Source organism: Artibeus jamaicensis, unplaced genomic scaffold (genome assembly GCF_021234435.1).
Source record: "Artibeus jamaicensis isolate MK-2021 breed Jamaican fruit bat unplaced genomic scaffold, CSHL_Jam_final contig_3207, whole genome shotgun sequence".
Classification (NCBI taxonomy): domain Eukaryota; kingdom Metazoa; phylum Chordata; class Mammalia; order Chiroptera; family Phyllostomidae; genus Artibeus; species Artibeus jamaicensis.
This window is the reverse complement of record NW_026521758.1, coordinates 216,834-240,190: the sequence shown is the minus strand read 5'-3', so window position 1 is coordinate 240,190 and position 23,357 is coordinate 216,834. Positions and strand designations below refer to the sequence as shown.

Genomic DNA, 23,357 nt, shown 5'->3' with positions numbered 1-23,357 from the left:
ATCCAGATCTCTTAGGTTGTTATGAACATTAAGTAATGAATGTAAACTGCACAACACTCTGAAAGCATTCAATAAATGTTAGCTGCTACTCATTATTATTAATAGTTAGAAGACTCAAAAAACTATTTAGAATGTTATTTATTTTCACATTTACATTTAAATATTTTAGTTGCTAGCATTTCAATTTTATAAACCTAGAAAACACACACACACAATTTCTAACCTTGAGCTCTGTAGAGGCAGCAGCTAATTTTTTTTCTTCAGTTAATGCATGCATTTGCTGATAGTCTACTGGTTTATACTTAATGCTTCTCATTCCACTTTTCAGATGAAATACCAGATTATCTGTTTTTCATCAAAAACAGAAAATGAGAGAAATAATACCATGTTACTGGGAGTCAAAATATAGTTAGAGCAATATGCTGACTACAGGTCTTATTTTTAAATATTTTAAGGTAAATATAAGAAGTAATATATTACAATATTCACAGTATATTAGACCTGTATCTCTAGAAACTTAAATTATATTGCCACTATATTACTTGCATAAACTTATTACTAAAAGAGCATGAAAGAATACTTTTTTTCCAAATATTTTATTTATTTATCTTTAGAGGGGAAGGGAAGGAGAGAGAGAGAGAAATATCAATGTATGGTTGCCTCTCATGTGTCCCCTGCTGGGAACTGGCCTACAACCCAGGCATGTACCCTGACTGGGAATTGAACTGCGATACTCTGGTTCGCAGGCCCACACTCAGTCCACTGAGCTACGCCAGCCAGGGAAGAATACTTTTATTTAAGCTAGTATATTAAGAATTTTTTAAAATTCTCAATATAATGTCAAAATACAAAGTGTGACCATTTCTGTAATTGAAGAAATGTTAGGCAGCAACTGTACATATTTAAGTATCACATTATAATGAAATTAAGTAAATAAATTTTGTTAAGTCATAGCTGTATTTCTCAGAAAAACTGAAAAAATTTTCAATTAAATTTGAGAAAAGGTTGAAACTGAAAGCCAAAAAGTTCAGTGGGCCAAATAAGACTAAAATGATATAAAGTGTTTGGGTAGGCATTCTCCACACAAATACTTAATTTAGTGTATTAGATATTTTGATAAATGAAAGCAAAAGCAGAGGGCACTTTAAGGTCAAGTAACATAAAGAATAATAACCTGATTACTTCAAGCAAAAACTGTACTTTGCTTCAATTAGATAAATAATGTGCCATGTAGAGTAAAAATATTTATTATGTATATCATGCATCACATGACTATAAGAAGGCTGTAAGTGATTTAGGACAACTACAGTGGCGGAAAGCATGGTTGTCCTAACCACTGTCGAAGACGAGTAAAATGCCCATTGCATGAAAACTGAAGAAACCTCCATGTGATCCCCCACAATGAGCTATCCATGATTAAAATTTTGGAAAATCAACATTCCAATTTTATATCATGCATAATCCACCATAAATCATAAAACAGACTTGGAAATAGACAAAAAATACCTGAGCTATTGTTTTCCTGCATTGTCATGAATGGTCAGTCTCTTTTATTCATGTTTTCCATATCTGTCAGAGAAACAAGAGACAGGTAAATTTTACAATCTGATTCTTAAAACATTTTGAAAGATGTGTTAATCGTCGTATTTTTTAACATAAGGCCCAGGACTGGGTGCTGTAACTCTTGGTATTTTATTAACATTTGCTTCTCCTTGCTTCTAGGAGCTTCCTTCCATTAGTCTTTCTCCCTGTTTCTTTCCTGTTTTTTGATCTCTCCTTCCAATTTCTAGCCTCTTAATTCCCCTTCCTTGGATTGTGACCGATAAATATTTTGTGATTAAAACTTATGTATGTTTTCCTTTGAGTTCCTAGGAGGAAAGAAACCACAGAAGGAATAAAGTAACTAGCCAAATTACTCACTATTTCTATTAAGCAGTATTGCACTTGTGGTGGACCTGGGAATATGCCATCCACTTCTAAAAAAGCACCCAACACCCCACTGTCACCTCCTCCATGGCTGAACTCAGCTGCAGAGAGTCCAAAGGCATACCACTGCTGGGCAGCCCAAACCCAATGACTAAGCAAGGCAGGGATATAAAGACCCAGTAGTTTGGACCCAATGTGGGCCACTCTGAGGGGCAATACGTGTTCTAAACTTCCCTGTAGGGCTGGCCCACACTTTGTTGAACTTGCAGTGAAATGGAAATTTTTATCTGTCTGATCCTACTTCTTCCTTCTTCCTTTCGCAGGTATGGATTCCTGGATAAACATCTAGTACTCCAAATTCGCCTCAGCATCTTCTTCCTGAGGACCTACTGAACTGAACCGAACACTCCCAGGCATCAGACTAGTCAACTGAATCCTTAAGTAACACTACCTATTTTTCACAAATTTTTGTTCCATATCCACTAGGTTGAACTACCATGTCCGGTGGCCTTCTCAGTAACCTAAACCTTCTAAAATGGAAGGAAAAGTGGCACAAGTCCATTACTTCTGGAAACTCTACCAGGTTAACCAAGAACCATGATGATTACTTACCAACTTTAGGAATATAGGGATAATCTCCAGTGTGTAATTTCTAAAGGGTCTCTACTCAAGGGATTCTTTTACCAAATCTTTAATAACATTGACAATTCTCCCTACAGTCTTGTTTCTACTCATACCCACATTCTATCTATTGAGATTCTTCTTCCTTTTGGAAGGTATTACACATCTGCTCTGTCCACCTACACTGCCTCCTGCCACCATCACCTCCAGCCCAGGCAGCAGCAGCAGCAGTTTCACTTTGCACCCTAACTGTTAATGCCCCACACAGCAACCAAAGTAACCTCTGAAAATTCTATTTAAATTCCTTCAGTGGTTTCCTATTACCCTTTAGTACAGTATCCAAACTTTTTTTGAAAAAATATTTTCTTTATTTATTTTTCGAGAGAGGGGAAGGGAAGGAGAAAGAGTGGGAGAGAAACATCAATGTGTGGTTGCCTTTCATGCGTCCCCTGCCGGGAACTGGCCTGCAACCCAGGCATGTGCCCTGACTGGGAATCGAACCGCGATACTCTGGTTTGCAGGCATGCGCTCAATCCACTGAGCTACGCCAGCCAGGGCCAGTATCCAAACTTTTAAAATGGCCTATGAAGCCCTTCCTGACTTGCCCTCAGTCATCTCTCCATCCTCATTTTATTCACACATTTCAATCACCCTGGCCTTTCTTTCTCAAATGTACAAAGCTCATTCTGCCTTAAGGCCTTCCCATTTGCTGTACCCTTTGTCTTAAAAGACATTTTCTTCCTCTTTTTACATGGCTGTTTCCTGCTCAGCCTTCAGTGTGACCAACATGTCATAGCCTCAGAGAGACCTACAGAGACTTCGCCCTTTAAATAAGGAAGAATCCCTATTTCTCTCTAATCCTATTCTTTCCTTTCCATAACAATTTGCATTAGTCTTCATATTTGCATGTTTACTGCTTTGATATCCCCCTCCATAGACATGTGGCCCATGTTTGTCTTATTTCTGATTATATCCCTAGTGTCTACCACACAATAGTAAATGCTCAATAAATATCATTTGAGGAAAAGTAGCTGGTGGTAGCTGGATGTCTTCTAGTCCCTCAGGAGATCTGTGATAACAATTCCTAAGTCCATACTATAGTCTCCCTCTACGAATACCAACTTTTCAATTTTTAAAAATCTGCTTTGATTGCATAACCTACAGACAGGAATGGCAAAACCAAGTTTAAAAACAACAAAGTTTTAGCAACAAAAACACAGCCAACAACTATATGGAAGTCTGACAACAACGAACCTTTCAACCAGACCGGTAAGAGGCACAGGGCCAGCCGCAGAGCAGGATCAGACAGAAAAGATCCCCCAACCCAGGGGCGCAGGCAGCTGTGGGCAGATCCCAGGTGTGGGGTAGCAACGGGTGGACCCAGAGAAGGCACAAGGTGGCAGGCTGACTGCGGTCACACATTCACGCACAGATAAATGAGCAAAGGAGCGAGCAGTAAGACAGACTGCACAGGCCCGAGCGGTGGGAAGCAGCAGAGGGGACCGCCATTGCTCCTCTTTGACCCTGCCCCCACATACAGCGTCACAACCCAGCCACCTGGGTGGTCCTGCACTGGTGAACACCTAAGGCTCCCCTCCTCATACTTAACAGGCGTGAACAAACCAAAACATGGCTCAAGAAGAACTCAAAGCCCCAGAACCGATAACTCTAAGGGACCAAGAAATTGCCAGCCTATCAGATGCACAGTTCAAAACACTGGTGATCAGGATGCTCACAGAACTGGTTGATTTTAGTCACAAATTAGAAGAACATATGAAGGCTAAACTAATTAAAATGAATGGTAATGCACAGGAAACCAATAGTGATGGAAAGGAAACTGGGACTCAAATCAAGGGAGCAGACCAGAAGGAAGGAAAAAATGACCAAACAGAAAAATATGAAGAAACAAGAATTCAAAAAAATGAGGAGAGGCTTAGGAAACCCCAGGACATCTTTAATTTTAGGGGTACCAGAATTACAGGGGTACCAGAAGGGAAAGAAAAAGAGCCATGAGTGGAAAACTTATTTGAACAAATAATAAACAAAAACTTCCCCATTCTGGCAAAGGCAATAGACTTTCAGGAAGTCCAGGAAGCTCAGAGAGTCCCAAAGAAGTTGGACCCAAGAAGGAACACACCAAGGCACATCATCATTACATTAGCCAAGATTAAAATGAAGGAGAGAATCCTAGAAGCAGCAAGAGATAAGGGGACAGTCACCTACAAAGGACTTCCCATCAGACCATCAGTGGATTTCTCAAAAGAGACCTTACAGGCAAGAAGGGGCTGGAAAGAAGTATTCCAAGTCATGAAATCCAAAGACCTACAACCAAGATTGCTCTATCCAGCAAAGCTTTCATTTAGAATGGAAAGACAGATAAAGTGCTTCTCAGATAAAGTCAAGTTCAAAGAGTTCATCACCACCAAGCCTTTATTACATGAAATGTTAAAGGGACTTATCTAAGAAAAAGAAGATTAAAAAGATGAACAGTGAAAGGACAGCAAACTCACAGTTATTAACAACCACACCTAAAACAAAAGCAAACTAAGAGGACAGCTAGATCAAGAGCAAAACCATAGAAATGAAGATCACATGGAGGGTTAGCAACAGAGGAGTGGGAGAAGGAGAAGAGGGGAGAAGGTACAGAAAATAAGTAGCATAGATGGTAGGTAGAAAATACATAGGGGGAGGGCAAGAATAGTATGGGAAGTATAGAATCTAAAGAACTTGAGACACATGGTCATAAACTAAAGGGGGGGAGTGGTGGGGGAGGGGTGTGCAGAGTGGAGGAAAATGAAAAAGGGGAATAGGACAACTGTAATGGCACAATCAATAACATTTAAAAAAATAGTTATTAAAATAAATAAATAAATAAATAAATAAATAAATAAATGAATGCCTCCAGAGACCAGGTAAGTTAAAAGCAGAAAGGGACAAGGTACACAGCCGTAGGGAATAGCAGAAAACATGGAAAATGAAACAGCATTTCATACCTAACCGTAATCAAATACATTAAAAAAAAATAAAGGTAATAAACAAATAAAGCAAGTCTCTCAAACAAATTTACAGTGCACCCAGCAGCCAGCTTGGTGAGGTCTGGCCTACTGCATCTCACCTCTAGTTTTCATTTCAGTCTCCCACCCATAACTTAACCATCCAAGTCTATCATCTTCATCCAGGAGAGACCTCATCAGTTCTCTAACTGATAAGTCTTAGTCTTTCCTCATTGGGTAGATTAGCCCCTTTAGATTTGTCTTGTTTACTTGGGATTTAGGTTGCAAGATTGAGGCCCAAACAAAATAACATTTTGCAGACTCCCTTTTGGTTACTCTAGGTCTAATCCTATTTATTTTCTTCCTCCTGGCTTTCAGAGGAAAATTAATAAGCCCACATAATGTTTCTCACCATTTTTACATAGTTCAAATTTTAATTATGACCATAGAACCTTATGAGATAGGGTAGATGACAAAACAGCTTCAATAAAAGCTACAGGAACTACCAGAAAGTAGGACAATCCCCTCATTGGATTTATGGCTTCAAAGCAGCACAGAGCAGCACTGCCCAACACGGTGACTAATTTCACTTAACAATTACCCCTAACCTCATTATACATGTGTTGTAAGGCATTAGCATGCTAAACAACACATCCCATGCCATTCTGATCATCCCATGATGATCAGAAACACAAAGTTGGAATAAAAACACAAAATGTCCCACCAACCTCCTCTGAGAAGTCTCCACCCCTTTCCTGGGAAGATACTCGGCCCAGCCCCCAATTAAATGAAACTCAATAAAGAAAACAAATTCTGCTAAAGGGGGGCTGCCCTGTCTGTGGAATAGCCCATTTTCTGTCTCACTGCTTCACTAATAACTCACTTTCTTGTTAAACTCAATGATGGCTCAGGTTTGAATTCTTTTCTGTGCAAAGCCAAGAACCCATGGTGGGTTATGGAGCCTTGGGTCCCCAAACCCCCAGAATGCCTTCATCACTTACACTAGAACATATTCTGGTGTATCAAAATTGCAAATAAAAACCAATCTGTCTTCATAAACTTAAAATGTAGCTTCTTTTCAAATATATAGAAGACCAATGGCAACAATATTTACATATAAATCATAAACAACTACTACTTACAGTTCAAGAATGTTGAGGGCCACTGAACTAATTATTAAGTGAGATATATTATAAAACTGACTTAATTGTAGTGTTTATCAGGGAATTAAATACACATTCAAATTTAGAATATGAGAAGTTCATGTATAATCTACTAGTCTAACAAATTGCCAATTATAAAAATAGTCATGATGGCCCTGGCTGGTGTGGTTCAATGGACTGAGTGCTGGCCTGAGAACCAAAGGGTCACTGGTTTGACTCCCAGTCAAAGCGTATGCCTGAGTTGCAGGCCAGGTCCCTAGTAGAGGTCATGCAAGGGGCAATCACACATTGATGTTTCTCTCCTGTTTCTCTCTCCTTCCCTCTCTCTAAAAATAAATAAATAAAATCTTTTTAAAAAGTCATGGATGTAAAGTATGGTATAGGGAATATAGTAAAAAAATATGGTAACAACTGTGTATGATGCCAGATGGTCACCAACTCTATCGAGGCCACCAATTTGAAGGTATATATATATATATGTCTAATCACTGTTGCACACCTAAAACCAATGTAATATTGTTATGTCGACTGTAACTGACTTATCACTTAATAAAAAAGTTCTTACCACAAAAAGCAAATAAATTTATAATACAGTCTAACTTCTCATTTTAGCATTTGAGATGATTGAGTCCTCCCACAAAATGACCAAGGTCACAGAGAATTTAAGCCTAAAATCTCATATTCATAGGGAAAGAAATCTGAAAATGAAAGTTTATTTCATAATCAAAATGGTGTCCTAATCCAATCTGACCTGAAATCTATTGGTAGGAAAATTGACCCAAACAGAAGTTTGTCCGATTTAATGTGAATACTCAGACATTTATGAAAAAGTGTTAATGCACCATTTCCTCAACTAATAAATCCTTCTATTCCTGGCTGCAAATTCCTGTTCTCATTTGATTGGGTTTTGATATGCACAGGTGAACCAACCCCTTCATTCTGGTAACAGTGTTTATCACTGGTAGCCATTTTCAATGTTTTATTTTATATTCTTTCAAAGATTTTCTATGCATACATGAGTATCTATCCAGTTTCTATACAAAATGCAATATATATCTCTATGAGTTCATTTTATTTTTGTTCCAATAAAATTTTTTCTAATTATATTTTATTGACTATGGTATATAGTTGTCCCAATTTTTCGTCCTTTGTCCCACTCCACCCAGCAATCCCAGCACCTCAGGCAATCCCTAAACCATTGTTCATGCCCCTGGGTCATGCCTATAAGTTCGTCAGTTACTCCATTTCCTATACTGTACTTTACATCCCCATGGCTATTCTGTAACTACCTATTTGTACTTCTTAATTCCCTCACCTCTTCATCCATTCCCTATACTCCTCCCCTGTCAAAATGCTCTTTGTATCCATGATTCTGTCTCTGTTCTTCTCATGTGCTTAGCTTGTTTTTAGATTCAGCTGTTGATAGATATGTATTTATTGTCATTTTATTGTTCATAATTTTGATCTTTTTCTTAAATAAGTCCCGTTAACATTTCATATAATAATTGTTTGATGATGATGAACTCCTTTCATTTTTTCTTGTCTTGGAATCTCTTTATCGGCCCTGGGATTCTAAATGATAGGTTTGCTGGGTAGAGCAATCTCGGCTGTAGGTCTCTGCTTTACATGACCTTGAATATTTCTTGCCAATCCCTCCTAGCCTGCAAAGTTTCTTTTGAGAAATCAGCTTATAGTTTCATGAGAACTCCCCCATAGGTAACTTACTGCTTTTCTCTTGCTGCATTCAAGATTCCCTATCTTTAATTTTTGGTATTTTAATTATGATGTGTCTTGGAGTGGGCCTCTTTGCATCCATCTTGTTTTGTACTCTCTGTGCTTCCTGGACTTGCCTGTTTATTTCTTTCATGAGATTAGGGAAATTTTCTTTCATTATTTTTCCAAATAGATTTCCATTTTCTACCTCTTTCTCTTCTACTTCTGGAACCACTATGATGCAAATGTTCAAATACTTGAAATTGTCCCAGAAGCTGCTTACACTATCCTCATAGTTTTGGATTCTTTCTTCTTGTTCTGATTGGTTGTTTTTTGCTTTCTTATGTTCCAAATCATTGATTTGATTATTGGCATCATCCACTGTACTGCTGCTGTATTTTCCCTGTAAATTGTTCTTTCTTTCAATGAATGTATCCCTCATTTCTGACTGGATCTTTTTTATGCTGTTGAGGTCCTCATTGACTTCCTTGAGCATCCTTATAACCAGTGTTTTGAATTCTGAATATGATAGATTGCTTATCTCCATTTTGTTTAGTTCTTTTTCTGGAGTTTTGATCTGTTATTTCAATTGGGGTAGGTTTCTTTCTCTCTTCATTTTGGTAGCCTCCCTGTGTTTGTTTCTATGTATTAGGTAGAGCTGCTATGACTCCCTGTCTTGGTAGAGTAGCCCAATGAAGTAGGTGTTCTCTAGAGTCTAGTAGCACAGCCTTGCCTATCACTCAATCTGGGTACTTGAGGTTCACCCTTCGTGTGGGCTGAGTACACCCTCCTTTTGTAGATGAGCCTTGGTTGCTGTTGGCAGGTCAATGAAAGGAATTTACTCAGGCCATTCAGGTGCAGGGACTGGCTGTGGGCACTGACCACCACCCTCTGCCCTCCATGGAGGATCAGCTGTCCAGGGGTCAGGTGGTAGTACTCCAAAGTGGTCTGTAGTTTTCCACTAGGTGTGTAGGCTCTGGGATTTCCTGGGTAGTGCAAGCCAAGGTCAGTCCCCACCTCTATTCTGCCTGGGGCCACCCTGCATAAGTTATAAAGCAGTCTGAGATGGCTGCTACTTGTGCTGGGCTTGGAGAGTCCCAGGGGAAGACAACCTGTGAAACCAGTCTGGCTGCTGCTAGTGCTGGGCCTTGAGCCACTAAGCAAGTGGTACAGGACCTGGGTGGGGGCTTACTGAGGCTGGCTGTTGCTTGTTTGAAAGGACTTAGAAAGTTGTGAAGCATGAGCCAAGACCAGCCACTCATACAGAAAAGTCATGGTTAACAGTTTGGGTAGGCCAGAAGTTGGGTAGAATAGAGTCTCAGAGAATCTCCAGAATGGAACAAATAGTGTAGCCAGGTTGATGGAGTCTCAGATATGGTACCTGCCTGCTGGCTCTGTGGCGGGGGAGAGTTCAGAAAATGGACAGTGGCTTCTGCTCACCTTTCTGTCAAAGTAAAAACTGTTCTCTAGCCCCTGCCTTGATGCCAGACACTTCAGTTCCTCGCTCTATTCCACTGCTGCCTTTCAAGCTACTACCCTGTTGCAGGACCTCAGAGGGTCTGAATCTGAGTAAGTGCATGTGTGGGTTCTTTAAGGGGAACTATTTTGGACTCAGGAAGTTTCTTCCACTGACTCAATTCCCACTAGTTTTTGCAGCCAGAAGTAATGGGGACTTACTTTCCTAGTACTGGAACCCAGGGACTGGGGGCCTGGTGCAGAGCTGGGACCAGCCTCTTCCATGACTCTGCCTTTCCTACCAGTCTGGATGGATGTTGTTTCCTTAATTTCATAGTTGTCAGATTTCCATTCAACTCAATTTCTGATGATTCTGAGTGCTAGTTGTATATATTACTTATAATTTTGATGTGGTTGTGCAAGGAGGCAAGCTGTGTTTACTTATGCCACCATCTTGAGCTAAGAGTTGCTTTTTGTTTAATGACTTGATTATCTATCCAGGCAGGCAACCTAGAAGTTTTTCAGGAACATCGAAGTTCCACAGAATGGAGCTTCTCATGCTCTTACTCCCACTATGTTTCCAAAGTTATTTTAATCACTTTACAAGACCAAGAGAAAAGACATATATACCTATGTTTATGCCTAGTTTAAAGAAGGACATAGTATAAAACACTGGGGAAGGAACAGGGTGATTTCCATACATTGAGGGGCGGGATAGAATTTTGCAATATCCTTTTATCTGTCTTTCTGGCCCCAGCTACCATCACACATGTGCCTGGTTTGTTTATGCAGCATAACACATTCACAGATTCTGAGGATTAGGATGAGGACATCTTTGGGGAGCTATTGCTCTGCCTACCACAGGCATTGCATATTCTACAGGTGGTCTGGAAATCTGTACAAAAATTTTAGAGGGTATGAATTATGATACCACTCAACTGATTAAGGGGTAAGGAATAAAAGGGGTCACAAGGAAGCAAAAAAGACACTCAAACTCCATGTATATAGAATGAGAAAGCGGATTACAAATTGTCAGAAGGCTGACAAAGTCTTCAGGTTAAGCATGCCCAAAATGGCAGGCCAAGTAAGAAGGACACACATTCACACACACTCTACATAGGAAAAAAGTTTAAAGGATATAAATAGACCACATTGGAGAGGATACTACAACTGGAGGTTAGGTTCAAAGGGGACTTTAGATTTATGTATAATGAAATCTTCGCATTTTTACAAAGAGAATATATATAGGTCTATTTATACAATTAAGAATAATATTACTCTCAAGTGCCTCAAAAACTCAAACATTTCTGACCTACCAAACAGTTTCCCACTGCTTTCTAGAACAAGGCTCAACATCGGCATAGATGAGAAGGATCTTTTAAATCTAGCCCTTACCTATTTGGTCCCTTCCTTACCCATTACCCCATATGCATGTTACACTCCAGCATATTAAAGCCATCTGCAGATCCCAATACACAATGCCTGCGGTAGGCAGAACAATACTCTCCAAAGATGTCTACATGTTAGTCCTCAGAACTCTGACTATTTTATATTACATTGCAAAAGAGAGTTAAGGTTTCAGCTAATCAGTTGACTTTAACTATGGAGATTACCTGGGATTTGCCAGATGGGCCTAATATAATCACCAGGATGCTTATAAGAGGGAGGCAGGAGGTTTATAGTCAGAGGAGATGGGATGAAGGAAGCAGAGGTCAGAAAAGAAAGATTGGAAGATGCTACCCTGCTGGCTTTGAAGTTGGAGAAATCAGACCATGAACTAAAAAATTCAGGTAACCTTTAGCAGCTGAAAGACACAAGGAAATAAGTTCTCCCTTAGAACCCCAGCAAATGCAGCCCTCCTGAAACCTTGATTTTAACCCAGTGAAACAAATCTGATGTCTGACCTCCAGAATTATGATATAGTAAATTTATGTTGTTAAAGCCACTGAGTCCCTGGCCATTGGTTACTGAGTGATAGGAAACTAACAATGCTTTTTCATACCTCCCTGCCTTTGCTCATGCTGTTACCTACACTTGCAGCAGCTTTCCCTATTTTTGCCTCTCTGGCCAATCAGTGCCTACCTATTTTTCATTCCCATCTTATGCATGTTACTGGAGCCTCTTTTAATCTATATAGAGATGATATTCCCCCCTCTTGTACTTTGTGTATACCCCTACTGATGCAGTTTTTCATTTATTCAAAAGTTATTGAACATCTATCATATACTAGACAAAGGGATATAGATTTATTCAGGCTCAACAGAGATGCCTGCCCTGGCCATCTGAACTGAGGTTGCCCCCCTCACCCTCAATCATTCTTTATATCCTCAGTCTAATTATTCTTCTTCATAGCACTTCGAAGTGACATTATACCATGTATTGATTAGTTTGACTATTTGCTTATTGTTTCCTTCTACAACTAGTATATATGCTCCATGGAAGCAAGGCCTTAGATGATCATCTCTATTTCCCCAGAGTGTCTAGAATCATACCTGACATGTATTAAACACTTAATATATATTTGCTGAAAAAGTGTTGAGTGATGGCATTACAGACCACAGTCCTATCCCTAATGCTTGGTGGTATTAGAGGCAAACACATAGTTTTTACCTCCCCTTCTGCAATTCTTAAAATTGAGGCTTACCTGTATGAGATAAAAATGATTATCGACAACAAATTCCAAACCTAAATGTGCAGTGGATTGTTGTGCATGTCAAGAAGGAAGGAGAAACAGTCATACTTAATCTTAATGAGTTTCAGTACTGACTATAAGTTCATATTAACTGAAGTTGAAGGTGCCACTGTTAAGGTGCCAGTCACAGCACACAACCCCCCACATGCAGAAATATGGGCAATGTCTGTATTTATTAGGAATCTAAGGATATCTTACTCTCCAAGGGCTTAAGGGTAAAAGGGACATTCTTTGCATAATAGACATATTACCTGATCTTTCCTCCAACATACTACTGAATAAGAAAAATAAGGTGATTCATGATATATAACATATGATACCATTACATAAACATGCACAGACATGAAACAATATATGCATATCACACACACGCTCACACTCTACAAAGGAAAATATTCTAAAGGACATACAACAGAACAAATTGGAGAAGATATTGCAATGAGAGGGTAGTTTCAAAGGGCATTTTAACTTTATCTGTAAGGAAGTCTTTGCATCTTTACAAAATGAATATATATAATTATGAGTAATAAACATTAGTCCAAAAGGCCTTCTTTATAAATCATTATATCACCTATTGTAGAATTAATGCAATTCCACTTGAGATCATAAGTGATTAACCAGTGGTTGTCAGTGAGAGTCCCAGAGCCTGTTCATCCAGTCACGCCATTTCTGAACCTGCCAGTGTGGGCTATTCGGAAGCACCCTGACCCTACTAAGTAGCAACAGCCTGGTGGAGCCCAGTCTAAAATATCCCATGAACTTTATTTTTAATTTGGAATATAATTAAATAATTTTTATACAAGTTTTTTTGTGCCTTGTATAAGATACTTTTTTTGATATCTTTAACAAAACGATTCAAAACAGAGTACTTTTGCTTCTGATTAATGGTCACAAATGCATTTCTCTTTCTTTTAATTATAGGCATATTCATTTAAAGAAAACTGTTACCATCAAGGCCACAAGTCATGTTATAGAGTTCAACAATTAAATTGAATATTGATGTGCTTTTCACTATTACTGCTGAGGAAATTGTATCATCTAAAGTTTAAAAATGTGGCAGATACAGCTAACTGCTAATATCCGTTCTCTCTTGTTTTCTTCCTAACAGAATCCAATTTTCCTCAGAGTTAAAATATTGGCCTTTCTTGATGCCTCTGAGGCTCTAGGTGACGCAGTTCAGGCCAAAGAAATATAAGCAGAGGACTGATGAGACCTGGGGACAAGACTCACTTTTTCATATTGGTACTGCCCCTTCTTCCTTGTCCTTCCTTCTTCCTGCCTAGAACGTGGACGTGAAAGTAGGTATAAGTAGCTGTCAATGACAATGCAGTGAGTTCTACAGTGAAAGATATGCACTATTTCAAAGAAGAAAGCCAAAGGGAGCCTGGGGCACTGGCGATATCAAGAATCTGCTGCGCTATTTATGGACTACTTCTCCCTGAACTTGTTATGAAACAAATAAATCCCTGAGCTTCTGCAATCAGGTTCTGTAACTTTCAGCCAAACAAAATTCCCAACAGATACAGACTGAAATTATCTGAAGCACCCAGGAGATCTTGATGCCCCTCCATATAGAGCAGTATAAAAATTATTCTAGAAAAGTACCCATCAATACAGGCACAGGATAAAATACTAGAAAATATTCCATAGCTGCTCTTCAATAGTATCATGAGAAAATTAAATCTAGTAAAACTTCTTATTTTAAAACTCCAATAGTGTTTTATTTGCAATTTCAATACTGCCGAAAGAGAGTAGGTAAAAGGATGTGTAGGTGGTTCTGGAAGTAGAAACAAAAAAAAATCCTCAGAAACTTCATCTCACTATCAAAAGGTAACACAGAAGAAGGTATTTGTGGGTTTTCAGTACTCTAGAATAGTTTTTCCACAAAGAATCAATTATGAGAGAGAATTTTTTTAAATGCTATATAAAAGCTTTTTAAAATTTTTAATAAAAATAACAATCCACCACTCTTTAACAAAAGAGAATATAAAACCCTGTTAAGAGGCTGTGTTTGAAACATGGTAATACTAGTACATTTTGAATAAATGAAATAATTATAATAGGTAAGAAATATTAATTTTTTTGTGTTATTGCCAGTTAAGGAAAAGGTGTCTCAACTAAGACAAAAACAAAGAGAAAGATTAAAGGAGTTCATCTTTAAGTTTACAGGAAGGGAGTGAATGAGATATATGAGACATCCATGCAACAGGAGGTTTTAAAAAGACATTCCTATAGAAAACATTACATTAGACCAACAAAACAGTTCATTTAAAATGTCATTGAAATCAAAACTGCACATTCACAAAGCTAAGGTATGCCTTAACTCTAAAGTAGCTGGACTTTAGAGTAAGGCTACCAAAGACTGAATTCCATCACTCATAAACTAGGACTCTCAGCAACTTACTTAAATGGTGGATAAGACAAGAATTGTAAAGATGTCAACTCTCCCAAATTGATTTATATAATCTCAATTGAACTCCTAGAAGATTTGTGTGTGTGAAAATCGGCAAGCTAATTTAAAAATATGTATAGAAATGCAAAGGACAAAGAATAGCCAAGGGAATTTTAGCAGAAAGCAGAGCTGGAGGATTTACAGTATCATATAACAAAATCCATTATGAGCCCTGGCTGGTATGGCTCAGTGGATTGAGCACTGGACTGAGAACCAAAAAGTCACTGGTTCAATTCCCAGTCAGGACACATGCCTGCATTGCAGGCCAGGTCCCCAGTGGGGGGTGCTCAAGAGGCAACCACACATTGATGTTTCTCTCCCTCTCTTTCTCCCTCCCTTCCCCTCTCTAAAAATAATTAAACAAAACATTTTAAAAATCCATCATGAAGGTGTAGTAACTAAGACAGTGTGTTATTGGTGCAAGGATGGACAAACAGGCCAATGAACAGTATAGGGAGTCAAGAAACAAATCCATACACATCTGGTCACCTGATTTATGACAGAGCTTAGGCACAGTGCTTGGCTGTGTGCAGTGAACAGTTTTCACTAAATGGTTCTGAGTGAGTTGGGTGTCTATATGGAAAACACAAATCTTGGCCCCCTACCTCCCAACATTCAAAAATTTCAATTCCAGATGTATTAAAGATCTAAGTGGGAAAAATAAAAAATAAGACTTTTAGAAGAAAACATATAAGAGAACATATTAATGGCCCTGGACTTAACAAAAATTTCTTAACAGTTCATAAAAAATTGCTAATGATAAATGGAAAATGTACTAACTTGGGAAATACTAAAACTGTGAACTTTTGTTTATCCAAATATAAAATTAAAAAAAAAGTTAATGTTAATTAAATGTATGCTTAAAGATCAGCTTTACTTAAAAAGATATAAAGAAAAAAAACAACAACAAAAAAACAAATATAATGTTAAGGGAATACAGATACACCATTAAGGGAGTATAGAATATAGATACTTTAAAATACCTACAATTTGATAAGGAAAATGCAGACAATCCAATAGAAAATGGGGCAAAATATATGAATAGACAGTCCATAAAAAATGAAACCCAAGTGGCCAATAAACATATTAAAAGGACTCATCTTTATTCATTGGGAAAATCCAACTTAAAACCACAATGCAATACCTGGACACTAGGGTAGCTGACATGACAAATAAAACACCAAATGTTGTTAATAAAATACCAAATTTTGGTAACCAGAACATTCATACAGTGCTAGTGGGAGTAGAAATTGATACAGTTCTTTAGAATACTCATTGACAGTTCAGCTACTATGACCCAGCCAATCCACACCTACATGTACCCAACAGAAATGTGCAGATATATTCATCAGAAGATACGTATAAGTATATTCATAGCACCACTATTTGTAGTAGCCTCAAACTAGAAACTACCCAAATATCTATCAGTGGTTTTAATAAATAAACTGTGGTATATTCATAAAGTTACTCTTTGACTTTTGTTATTGGGGAGGAGGCTGTGTGAGGTGGAGAGGGTAGTAAAATGTTCAGCAACACTAGTGCCTTCTTAGGTCAAGAAAATGATGCCGTTGGTTCTGTCCAATGGGAACTATTTATAAGGAAAGAGCACATGAACATCAGGCCGTGTTTACCTCTGAAGTATGAATTAACTGTTCCAAGACTTATAAATTACCAGCTGAGGTTAATTTGACATGTGACAAAGTTGACAGATTTGATGAGAGGCACTCACCTAATTTTAAAAACAAATCTGAACATTTCTTTTTTTTAAATTAATTTTATTATTGATTATGCTGTTACAGTTGTTCTATTCCCCCCCTTCATTCCCCTCCACCCTAACCCCCATCCCCACCATTACCCCCCTTTAGTTCATGACCATGTGCCTCAAGTTCTTTAGATTCTATATTTCCCATACTATTCTTGCCCCCCCATCTATTTTCTATCTACTCTCTATGCTACTTATTTTCTGTACCTTCTCCCCCCTTCTCCTCCTCCCACTCCCCTGTTGCTAACCCTCCTTGAGATCTTCATTTCTATGTTTCCACTCCTGATCTAGCTGTCCTTTTAGTTTGCTTTTGTTTTAGGTGTGGTTGTTAATAACTGTGAGTTTGCTGTCCTTTCACTGTTCATGTTTTTTTTGGTCCACTCCCCTGATTGAGTCCCAGTTTCCTTTCCATTACTATTGGTTTCCTGTGCATTACCATTCATTTCAATTAGTTTAGCCTTCATATGTTCCTCTAATTTGTGACTAAAATCAAGCAGTTCTGTGAGCATCCTGATCACCAGTGTTTTGAACTGTGCATCTGATAGTTTGGCTATTTCTTCATCGCTTAGATTTATTGGCTCTGGGGCTCTGAGTCGTTCTTGAGCCATGTTTTTATCTGTTCGTGCCTGTTAGGTATGAGGAGCAGAGCCTTAGTTGTTTACCAGGGCAGGGCCACCCAGGTCACTGGTTTGTAACGCAGTATGTGGGGGCGGGGTCAGAGAGGGAGCAATGGCGATCCTCTCCGCTCGCTGGGTCCACCTCACCGCCTGCCCCAGCCTGTTTATCTGAGCACAAATGTGCGAGCCTGCTACCCTGCGCTGCGAGGTCTCAATGCTCACCTGTTCACTGATTTATCTTCAAACAGCCAGCCACCCCTCTTCCCTGGGATCCACACCCTCAGCTGCCTTCGCACCACCCAGGTCAGGGATTTTTTTGCTTAACCCGCTCTGCTGCTGGCTTCACCCCTTTCACTGGTTTAGCTGAGCGGTTCATTGTTTTCGGACTTCATATTGTCAATTTTCTGTGTGGTTTGGTTGTGTTTATTGTTGTTAAAACTTTGTTGTTTTTAGATTTGGTTGTGCAAGGATGCAAAGTGTTTCCACCTATGCCTCTATCTTGGCAGAAGTCCTCTACATACATTCCAATGTCTTTTATAGCAAAAAACTACAGTTCAGAATCAAGTATTGCATTAAGTTGTCATGTCTCTTTAGTCTGCTTCAACCTGAAATTGCTGTTTAATCTTTGACATTCATAATCTTGACACTTTTGAAAATTATAGGCCAGCGATTTTGTGGAATGCCCCTCAACTTAGATTTATCTGATGTTTCTTCATAATTAGATTCAGGTTATGCATCTTTGGCAGAAATATCACAGGACTGATTTGCATTCCATTGTATCCTCATCTGATTTCTATTTGTTCATTACTGATCAATTAAATCAGCATCTGCCAGGTTTCTCCACTGTAGATATTCTTTTTTTCCACTTCTAATTAGTAAGTATTTTGTGATGGTTACTTTGACACACTGAATATATACCATTTCTTATTAAACATTTAATGTATGAGTTTGGCTACGTCTGTATAGATTCATTTTATTCCATGGATTGCACTCTGTTACTATAATTATCTTGATGCTCAAACTATGCTCAGTTTGGCCAGTAGACCTCTTCAAATTATCTTCAGAGTTTTACATTTTTTAAGAAACCACCCATTTATTAGATATCCAGGTTAGAATTCTCGGAAGGCATGGATCAGTTTTTTGCTCAGGTTATTGAGGCAAGAAAGTGAGAAGTTAGGAAATTCTTTAGCAAGTAGAATAGGGAAACTGAGACAGCTGATTCAAACTGGCCTCATCCAGCACACTGACTCACCTGCCCTCAGGACAGTGAGGTTCTGATCAGCAACCAATAATCTCAGGAATGAAGCCTCGGGTCTGTTGACCACAGAGACAGAGTTTTGGTCAAACTAGAGATAACATCTAGGCCTCACTTGTGTTTCAGCTCCAGACGCAGAAAAGCAATAAAACCAGACAAAGCAATGCCATTGCTTTCATCAGGACAAGATGCAAAGACCAATGACTCCCTGTCCTACTGCCTACCAACCAGTCGAGACCATGACCCTGACCCTGATCCATACACTCATTGTGATGAGTCAGCATATTAAACAACAAACCTGGAAAACTGATGAATATTCTATTGAGATCCTCTCAAGATCTCCCATAAAATTCCTGCCTTTAGAAAACAGACACAAAAACTTTAAGACAAAGAATCCACTGCATGCTCTCTCTAGAGCACAACTTCGACTTCTTTCTTCAGGTATTTATGTTTGCTTTCTTTCTCCTAAGCTCTAAGGGTTCCTATGAGACTTTCTACCAGGCGAGCAATGGGCAGCAGCAGCTCATCCAGGCTAATCCCCTGAATCTGTGTCCAAGGGCCCTTCTTTTGCCTCTGTACCTTGTTCCTTGAGTCTATGCAGTCCAGCCGGCTCACTTCTTCTGCCTGTATGACTATCTTTCTAAAAGACCAAGGCAGCTCCCTAAGAAATATTAATGATAGTCTAGTTATGACCTACTGCCATACACTTCACTGCTTCCTTCTACATGAAGGCAAATTAGTCATATGCAATGTGATTATGAAGCAGATTGATTTTTTTCTCGTAAGCTTTTTTCAGCTCTAGACTCCAAGACTTTAACTTTCAAATTAACAGATGCACCTTTATGTGGGAGTACCACAAGTTCAGGTTGAAAGTATTTTGCCCATTGCTCTCTCAACCAAGAGAAATACTCCAAACCCCATAATCTTTAGAATTAGCAACGTCCCGCAGATCCAAAACCCCGGATAGTTTCTTCTATCTCTTGCTCTTCTCTGACACAATTGATAAAAGTCAATACCTAGTCCTCTGAGGTCACCAATTGTCCATTTCTTCTTCATGGACTCTCCCCATTTGCCTCTTGCTTCCCAGACTCCTTCCCACAGAGTCTACTTTCCCTCATTTTCTCAGATATTCAATCTGTTTTAACCTTCATTCACCTCTAATTTGCATCCATCTCTAACAATCTGCCCCACTGCTGTTCTAGTTTTTGCCAATCTATCTCTGTTAATCAACTTAAACTCATTGTTACATCTAAGCTTTATACTCAGTGTCCTTGCAGGGAACAAAAAAAATACATATAAAAATAGACATATGGTTGAGGAGTGCTCTATCCTTTTGAAAATATTCTTTGAGCACTTCATTGACTTCTAGAATAATATTTTTCTAGTTTCCTCTTGTGCATCACTTGTCACAGTCCTGAAATCAGCTATTTTTCCAAGGAGCTCTGATTCCTTGGGAGACAGCATTTCAAAGTCAATATCTAGATAGCGGATGTGCTCATGACTGTGAAGTGCCACTACTCCTTACCCTCCCTATGGGCAAAGCTAAGAAATGCACAGACACACATACCCCTACATTTATTTCTACCCTCATTTCTCTTTAAAAGACAGGTAAATAGATAGGTAGGTATACATGTAGACAGAGCACCATGCACATTGACATTTCCAATAGCCAGTATAACAGTATAAAGCTCATTCTAGTTTTCTCCTTGTATGTATGTGTAACTCCTTATGCCAACAGTAAGAAATCCAGTCTGCATTACCCTAAATATCTTTTATTTGATCAACTCCCCATGTATAAGCAATTTCCCATTTCTGATGCCATCCTCCTCTTCACAAATGTCTTCCTACCCAGCTTGAGTTCCAACAACCCACAGCAGATGCCCCACCACCACCATCATATAAGCTCCAACATACCATGCAGACTACATGTTTCCAAATAGAATCCTTCCTCACCTTGACTCTTGATTCTGCCCTTTGCCCCACTGCATGGATATGCCTTCCGCTCCAGTTAAGTTTGAAAACCTCATGTCAGGCTTTCCCTTCACATATATTCAAGCTCTTCTCATGCTGCTTGGAGTCTGACACACTGCACTGGGTGCTTCCACCCCATTTCTCTTGAGTTCTGACATCTACATCCGGCTGCCCCACCACATGGATATAGGTCCTTATCCAGATGGGTCTCTGATACCAGCACAGGTCAGCCCTCCCAAATTAATTCCCTCTGCACCACCCTGTTCCCATTTGGGCTCCAATACCATGCTTTGGGCTATTGTTGTACCCTCCCACTCCTAATGTAGAAACCAGTATTGTTCTGTCTCATCTAAAGGCTTTAGGAGTGATTTTTCAGGAAGGAAAGCTTTCTCTTTCACTCCTTCAAGAGGAAATTGAGTAGAGGAAGCACCGTTTTCTTAAATAGCTAGTGTGCCTCAACAGAAATTCTCTACTTTGTTGCTACTATGATTTAACAGTTTTCTACTGACAACTCTAAAAATATTTGATATATAAATTAATTTCTTCTATTAGTGGTCACAATCTTAAAACAGAAACCAGCCAACCTTTATGTATGTACAGTCTTATTTACAATAGTCAAAAAACTGGGAATAATCCAAATGTCCATAAACAAATGAAAGGATAAACTAATAGTGATTCATTCAAAGATGGTAAAAAAAAGAAAGTTGAGCTACTTATATTATTGATGAATCTCAAAGTAATTATGTGACAAAGAGAAAACCAGGAGAAAAACAGTAAAAATTTAATGATTCTAATCATAAAAGCTCTACAAAATATAAAGGCATCCATATTAATGGAAAATAAATCGATGGTTATTTGGAGGTCTGTGAAGGGCAGAGAGAGAAGAGAAATTATAAAAGAACATGAGGCTAGCCTTTTTATTCCCAAATATTGAAACCTAAAGTCTTTAAATTAATGAAAGTAATTAATTTTTAGTGACCATAAATATAAATAATCAATGACAAATGAAAGTAACTGTACCTGTTATGCCTACCAAGAAGAGAAAATATACCAGTGAAGAGTGTAAGATCTGGATCTAGAATGTTAGATTCAAAATCCAAAACTTAGGTCTATGGTAAGTTTTTTTTTGTGCCTCAGTTTTCCCACCTATAAAATGAGGATAATAGTTGTACTTTCTAGAATCATGAGAATTCTGGCAGATAACATTAAAAAATATCTTAGGAGAGCATCTGGCATCAAAAATATTATTGATAATATTAGTTATTAATGTTATTGCAAGGATATTCACATCTGAAAATGTGTCCATAAACTCTATGACCCTCAAACTGTGATTTGAGAAACAAAATATTAAAATGTAGACTCTGCCACTTAGGTGATCACTTGGCACTAATGTTATTTTAAATTCCCATGCACAAAAACAGTCATCAAAATTGTATGAATGGATTTAAGACAGTATATTTTTATACTTCCTTAATGATTGTGTCTGAAATAGAAACATAAAATATTTTAATTCTCAAGAGAACTTATAAATTTCCTACCATATGTTGGTGACCTGAAGTGTGAGAATAACTTATTATGTTTTAATAGTTTTTCATTCTCTCTACAACTTGAGGTAATATAAAACAAATAATAAATAGTTCTTTAATGAATTTGATTTTAGTTTAAATAGGTGGGTCTTTTTAAATTACTCTAAACAAGAATAACCTAAAATACAAAAGAAAAAAGAATGTTTATGTATGATAGAATTCATGTTAATCAACTTAGAATGAGAAAATTATGATAAAGTTAATTGAGCTAATCCTAGATAAACTCCAATTTTCAACCTACATTCTCTTAAGGGCTAGTTCATTACTCCTTCAAAAGCAATTCTCCATAATATCATAAGCTAATTAAAGTATAACTTCATTTTCCCCCATTTTACAATATTTTCACCATAACACTAAGTGAAGAAAGCTCTGTAGGATCCCTACCTTATGTATTTAGATCCACCCTGCTCTCTAACTTATTAGTAATTATTTCCCCAATATTTAAAATGTGTTTTCAGGAGAAGATTTTCACATTTTGTAAATTCAGCACAAAAATTTAGTAGTAAAGATGAAATGTCCTGCTCTGAAAATGAGCTGGCACCTCCTTTGCTCACAGTCAAATATATCATTGTCAAACCTGACTCAGGCTGGGCTCTGCTGTGGCTAGTGAAGAAGGAGCCTTAATTGACTGTCCTGAAGAGACAGAAAAGACTGTATTGATCATTCTCATGCTTCAATACCTATGTTCCGTTTTACTAATCAAGGTCATTTCTTAGCACTTGTTTCAGAGAAAATTCTAGTTGTTTGATGATTGATGATGGCCCACTTTTCAAAAGAAGTTATTTTAAGTTCTACTCTATTTACATGCTGCTTGAGACTATAGTAGATATGAAATAACTGCCTTTTGTTCTCAAGTGAAAGCCTTTTAAAAGCACCAAGAAAATTTAATACAACTATGGCTTGTGTAATTTCGAAATGTGCACATTATATGGCTCAATTCCTCGCAGACAGAAAGCTGGAAGGAGACTCCCCAGGTGGACAGTTTTCACTCAAGACAAGAGGAGGATAGAAGGAATAAAAAGGCATTATCAATCACAAGGAACAGAAAACCTAGGGGCCAACTGGACCAGGAGGCGATTAAGATTGGGGGAAGGCTAGGGCTGGGAGGTCCAAGATCCGAATGAGGGAAATAACACTGAGAAAAAGCAAAT

General features: G+C 38.3%; 1 protein-coding gene across 2 annotated transcripts in view; it reads right to left on the bottom strand.

The window, feature by feature from the left end:
- Positions 1–23,357, bottom strand: part of CCDC148 (coiled-coil domain containing 148) — a 115,142-nt gene that overhangs the window by 48,028 nt on the left and 43,757 nt on the right. For both annotated transcript variants that reach the window (XM_053663546.1, XM_053663545.1), the window contains exons 2-3: positions 1,507–1,569; positions 224–345 (exon numbers count right to left, since the gene is read on the bottom strand). In XM_053663546.1, the coding sequence (XP_053519521.1) occupies positions 224–345; positions 1,507–1,534 (150 nt within the window). In that variant the 5' untranslated portion in view covers positions 1,535–1,569. The remainder of the gene's footprint in view (positions 1–223; positions 346–1,506; positions 1,570–23,357) is intronic.